Genomic DNA, 6,384 nt, shown 5'->3' on the forward strand with positions numbered 1-6,384 from the left:
AGTTAAAAAACATATTTAAAATTCCAAAAAATCCAAACCACACTGGCAATTACCAATAACCTTCAAATACCTCCACTGTAATCTCCTTTGGGGCTACCGGCCACTTGTGTTCATATTTTTCTTTCACAGTTTGCTCCGTGTTAGCAGTTGGATTTGAATTCTCAACACGCACTCCATGGCTTGGCTTACCCACCAAATTTTGAACAGATTTTACCATATTCTTTAAATCCTCTGGGTAAGGAGTTGGATATCGTTTTAGGTTTATTTCAACCTAGAAGTTTACAAAAAGAAATTTAACATAAAAATAACTTCAGCAAGCATGTTCACAAAACTATCCCATTTTATATTCAGCAGTATAATCAAATGCAATACAGTGAGTGTTGAGCTGGCTGAGAAACTCTGTTATAGAGTGGGATGCACAGAGTTCTCATCTTCAGCCTTGTGGGACTTCCCACCCCTTCCCACCCTTCTAGATTATAAACTAATTTTGGATCATATTCTGTCTTTAGACCTACCCTATAGATGGCTGAAATAGCAGTAGGTCAAAACACTTAAGTGATTGGTAATTTGAAAAATTTAATCAAGTTATAGCAGCTGCTTTCTTACTTTAGACACTGTTCTCTTCACTATTTTAATATTTATAAGTAATAGTGTTGATATTAAGAGTATCTTTTGAGTATCAATGCAGGTGATGGGAGGAGACCCCAAAAGCTTTACAAGTAGAGTTGCATATTAAAAACTCGGGAGTTGACAATATCTGCTGCCCAAATAGGCATTAGCCTTCTGTTAGTTAGTGTGTTATATCAAAAGGTAGGATAGCTAATTCTCGTTAATCCCTAAGGGAAAAAAATGCTTCAGGGTGGTTTTTATATTTACTTTTTACCCTAAGAAGTAACATGCTTCTTGAGTAATATCTTATAATGAAGAGAAATTAAAAATTGGGATCACTTTGTATGATATTTTAGGTACATGTGTAAATTTTGGCTTTTATCTATCCAGCTACTTATTTCCATTCTTGAATTCATGTTAGGATATCAATCTAACTTTTGGGAACACATGTTAATGACTATTCTTAGCATTAAATTTAGAGGGAGAAAATATGAGACATTCTATACAGAGTATTTCATCATCACGGTACTTGTTATAATATATTTAAAATAGAATAAGTACAAGTTGTGCATGCTAATTAAAAGGGACTGGGAGAAAAAGGATTTACTTGGCCTGGCTTGTTCCAACAATCCTGTTTTGCATCTGAGTAGAATCAACTTTACAAAATGAAATGATTTATGTGATTGTGGTAGGTATGTATCTGTGGAAAGTGTGTGTGGGGGTGGGAGGGTAGGAGGAGAGAAGGTGAAAGAGAAGCAGTGAAAGGAAGAGGAAGAGTGGAAAAGGCAGAGAAAAAAAGAGTGAGGGGCACATCCACACCCACCCCCACACACCCATGTAATTCATGGGATGTAAGAAACTATGATGGTGATATAGATCTGAAAATTATGAATATGAATTCAAACACTTTTGCCCATCTGCAGTTTTAGCAAATCCACCAACTGTGTTATTCTTCTCAATATTTTGTCTTCCTTGTGGCTCATTTTTCTCATCAAATACTGGAATTGGATTTCACTAGATGACTTCTAACATTCCTTTTAATATTAAAGATATAAAATTACTATTCCAGTAAATATTGGGAAAACAAATGAAAAACCAGATAATTTTGTTAATGTAAGTGCTGTTTAAATGTAGTTTAATCTCTTTAAACTCTCAAATAAATAAGGATGACATTGATAATATATAGAAATATAGCTACAAAAATATAACCCAAGACAAAGTTAGAATTGACAGGAAAAAAAGTATAAGTTGTTAGATTATAATATAAATAAATCCCAGGGTACTTAATTTGTAATGTATTCTTAAATAAACATAAAAGGAATGATATGACTACTAGACAAAGTCCATTGGGATGCATGCATTCTTAGATCTGTTGTTTAAATTGGTATTAGAAATGTTAATCACAAATTAAGTATAATTTTTAAATTATATCATTGAACTTGTTTAAAAGTACTTGACATCAAAGTGCTAGAAGTAAAAAAATTTACATTAAAAATGTAAGTTGTAGAATGCTATGACTATCATGCCAATTAAGAACATTTTATTTTTTATAACCAGCTGTATGTGAATAAAAAATAAGCTAAAGTAGGGCATTAAATTAAAATTCTATGCAACTTAAAAAATCCCCAACACTAAAACTACACTTATAAATTGAATGGAAGGCAAAAGAAATGTGAAGTGTTCTTCCTTAATTGAATTAAATACTTCATTGAATAATGTAATGTATTTTTTGTTAGATGCTATGTCCCATCTGACACAATTAGATCACTATTTGGCATGGTACTAATATTTTCTGGTTATTTTATAAGCAGGTACATGTGATATTTTGGTCATATCACCAGAATATGTTTGAATATTTTATTCCTGTGACAACATTTAAATCTAGAAATAGATTTATTATGCATTCATGAAGCTTAAGCTACACACCTCTTCCAAAGTCTTGTGAGGGGCCCTATTATTTACATAGTCATTTTATATTCTTTTCCTGAAAGAGGACCCCCACTTAAATTGAGGAAGTTCCAGGTCTTATAAAGCTTGGATTTGTTTCACCTAAAAAATAAGCTCCTTGCTTCTCACTTACTAGCCTACTAGCAGAATTTACTGGCCTTGGAGTCAGAACATTTAAATTTAAGACACAGATTTATTCCCAACTAGCTATCATCCACTAATCTTTCTGTTGTTTCTACTCATGTAAAATGGAAATGATAATATATTTCCTACAAATCTGAGTTACTCTGGAGCTAAAATGTGAAAAATGTGAAAGTTCTTGGAAAATCTGTAAGTTCTATGCAGAGATGAGATACTATTTCTAATATCACATTTTACTTAATGTATTTTAAAAATCTGGATTCCTTTGGTGATCTTGACTCTACTCTGTATATGTCTAAACATAGTACCTGTAACTGTCTGGATCTTTTTTTCAATTATACATAGAAACAGTTATTTAATTCAGTATCTCCCATGTTCCAGTCACCATGATAAATGTTTTATAGGGATATTTAATTTATTATTAATTTACATAAACATTATTATTAATTCTATAGGTTTAAATATAAATTAATATTTATACACTAAATAATAAATGATTAATAATTAAATATTATATAATTAATCATTATAATAAAATCTCACTCAAGTTTCACAACCCATTGCAGCAGCTGTTGCCACTTTACAGAAAGAAAAGTGTGGCTCAGACCATGTAAGTAACTTGCCTAAGATTACACAGCTAGTAGATGCAATATTCAAACTTAAGTCTTTTGACTCCGATGCTTATGCTACACAAGTGTTACTTAGCTCAGAGTATAGGTGCAGCATATATTTGTACAATATTGTGGAAGAAACACTGTAAGTTTAAAATGTGAATTTCTCTGAGTTAAATGGCAAAATAATTTCTATTTTTTAAATAAAGCTAAGTAACACAATATTTTATAATTTTTAAAGATGAAACTATATTTTATCATTGTATTATGTTTGGAAGCTCTATTCAAGCATATTTTATGCCCATTTATAGATTGCTTTGCTTTATTTTTCAATGGATATATGCAGTGCATCAGAAGTGAATAAACATGATCATAAACCCAGTTATACTAATACTTAAGTAATACCCAAATATAAGAGCAATTTCTCTATATGTCTAAATATATAGACTATAAATGTTCTCTTATTCCACTATGAGATAAAATATATAAATTCATTTATTATACACATAGGTAGGAAAATCAATTATATTCTTGCAAAACTGTGTTGTGTTGATCACTCACTATAAAGTATTTGCTCAGTTCACATATACATTTTATTAAAATGCAAGATTTTTACTAAAATATTACTTTAATTTTGAAAAACAAATGTTTCACAACATTCTTTGTATCTTAGATCTAAATAAAGTGCAGTAAATGCAAATAGCAGCTGCAAGATGTTGGAGACCCCCAAAAATTTAGCAATAAAGAATCACTTAAGGTTAATAGCTAGGGCATTTAGAAATGATATCTTGAATTCACACGGAGCTTTTTTTAATATATTATAATATATTATGTAATATAATATATTATAGTTCACATCATGATCAAATTCTAATTTGATTTGATTGTAAATTCCAGTAAGAGAAATATTAGTTAATACTTTGATCATTGATTGTTAAATATTATATTACTTTGAGAATTAGTTGGAATGTTATACAAAGAAAAGAAACTTACAGCAGTTTTAGTTAGGAAAATGCATTCTCAGCTTGCCTTATATTGTAGCAAAAATATAAGACAATGGATAAGTATCTAGTCCATTACATGTGGATAGTAAAGTTTACAAGACATGCAGTGTTCTTTCACATTCCAGTAAGACATGTTTTCCCCCCATTAACCTCTTAAAACACCCAACCACAGAGATAAGGAAGCCCTATTTGCCACAACTCCCAATTCAGTCTTCTCTTACAGGAATTCATACGATCTGTGTCTTCAAATTAAAGGAAATTGATGCTTTTCAACAGATGTCTATCTTTGTGCTTAAAGGCCACTCTCAGCAAATCTCAATTTAAATCTGATGCTATTTTAAGAATTAAGTTTTAGCTATTTAATCTCCCCCAGAATTCACATTATAAAAAATGTGCATATACGTGGAGGGGACAATTTAGAATGTATCAATAGTGTCATCAACATTCTGCCCAACTATTGGTATTCCCACACTTGAAATTAAAGAAAAAAAAATAAAGCACCCAACTCAAAAACCATGCCAGATATCCCACCAATAGGCACCTCACATTGATATTCCCTCCCCTCTGACTTAGTCCTCCCCACCCCATTGCCAATGTCAATAAACAAAATGTTAAATTGAGATAAAACACTGGCAATTTGAAGGTTTCTATGTGATCGACATTTCTTACCCCAAATCATGCAGAACATACCCCATAAACCACTGTTCCAAGGTTGCCTCTACATGGGAGATTCTCCTACCCCAGACACCTAGGCCTACCTGTCTGCCACTTAAAGAGGGAAGAGTGGTGGATTGTGCTGCAACTGGCAATGGAGTACACATGCTCCTTTCCTGCTGGAGGCCACTTATACAACCCCATGCCAGCTGTGGGTCATTCTGGGGGACGGGCATATCTTGGATCTGCTGATCACACCTGGCCCATGGTGTGCAGCAATCGCCAGACAGTCTGGCAGGTTGGAGAGTAATCCCACGCTGGCCCCTTTCCCAGGGGGCTTGGCAGGACAGATCCTGTGGGAGAAGGAACCTCCATTTTCTGGGAGAAAGAGGAGCACTGTAGCAATACTTTCACTGTATCATTTTTCTACTCTCTTTTTCTTTCACTCTGAGTTATGCATTTAAAATAATGATCATAAAGTTAGTTTTAAATCCACGTATAAAATGGTACTAATCTTATATGATGCTAAAGGGTCACAATTTCTTCACACAATGCAGCATTCATACTACACTATACAGACTGTAAGTAGGGCATTATACTCTAGTCCATTTGAAAGTTGAAAGCATAGGTCAATGGTTCCGTTTTAAATTTCATGTAAATTAAAGGTAAAATGGTGCTGAATTTAATATACATGTAATGAACCAGAAAAGTGTGATTAATTTAGTGTAAGATTACAATATATTCTATTCATCATACTTCCAGGATGATTTATTTAGAAGTTTGTTTGTGCTCTAATTTGTCCAATAGCCAATGGCATTGGAAATATTCAAATTAGTCAAAACTGAGTAGTTTGAGATTTTGAAACACACATTGTTTCATTAATACATAAATAAACCAAATGTAAATAAACACAGAGAAAAAACACTCTAAAGTATAATGAACCTACTCTGATTATAAACAAACTTGAACACATAACACACAAACAGGGCTTCTAAATAACTGTAAGCATTTACTATATTTTATGTTTTCATTGACACATATACCAGAGTATATTAAATGCACTTTCTTCTTGCATTCTTTGAATATAGAATTTCAGGAAGAAGCATGTAAGTTTTGGTAATTCAATGAAATATCAAGATGAATCAGAAGTCCGGTATAGAATGCATCATCCATTGGTTATGGATTTAACATACGAAATCCGTAAAAGAACTGAAATGTTCTGAAGGTTTGTTTTCAGTTTAGCATTATTTTTTCTAGGAATTCACAAGTTCAAAAAGATGTCTCTTTGGTTGTTAGACAGCACTAATCAACTATCGAGAGACATTTTTTTTTTAAACCCAAATCTTTAACAAAATTGTTATTTTGGATTTGGGAATCCATTTTGGGTTCTCTGTAATGATACTGGTAGGCCTTGCCAG

The 6,384-nt window shown here is 32.3% G+C and overlaps 1 protein-coding gene across 3 annotated transcripts in view; it reads right to left on the reverse strand.

Moving 5' to 3' along the window:
* LOC100590153 (leucine-rich repeat-containing protein 7) overlaps positions 1 to 5,737 on the reverse strand; it is a 107,207-nt gene extending 101,470 nt beyond the window's left edge. For all 3 annotated transcript variants that reach the window (XM_030823155.1, XM_030823154.1, XM_030823156.1), the window contains exons 1-2: positions 5,071 to 5,737; positions 71 to 271 (exon numbers count right to left, since the gene is read on the reverse strand). In XM_030823155.1, the coding sequence (XP_030679015.1) occupies positions 71 to 271; positions 5,071 to 5,202 (333 nt within the window). In that variant the 5' untranslated portion in view covers positions 5,203 to 5,737. The remainder of the gene's footprint in view (positions 1 to 70; positions 272 to 5,070) is intronic.
* Positions 5,738 to 6,384: the final 647 nt, after the last annotated feature.

Source organism: Nomascus leucogenys, chromosome 12, assembly GCF_006542625.1.
Source record: "Nomascus leucogenys isolate Asia chromosome 12, Asia_NLE_v1, whole genome shotgun sequence".
NCBI lineage: Eukaryota > Metazoa > Chordata > Mammalia > Primates > Hylobatidae > Nomascus > Nomascus leucogenys.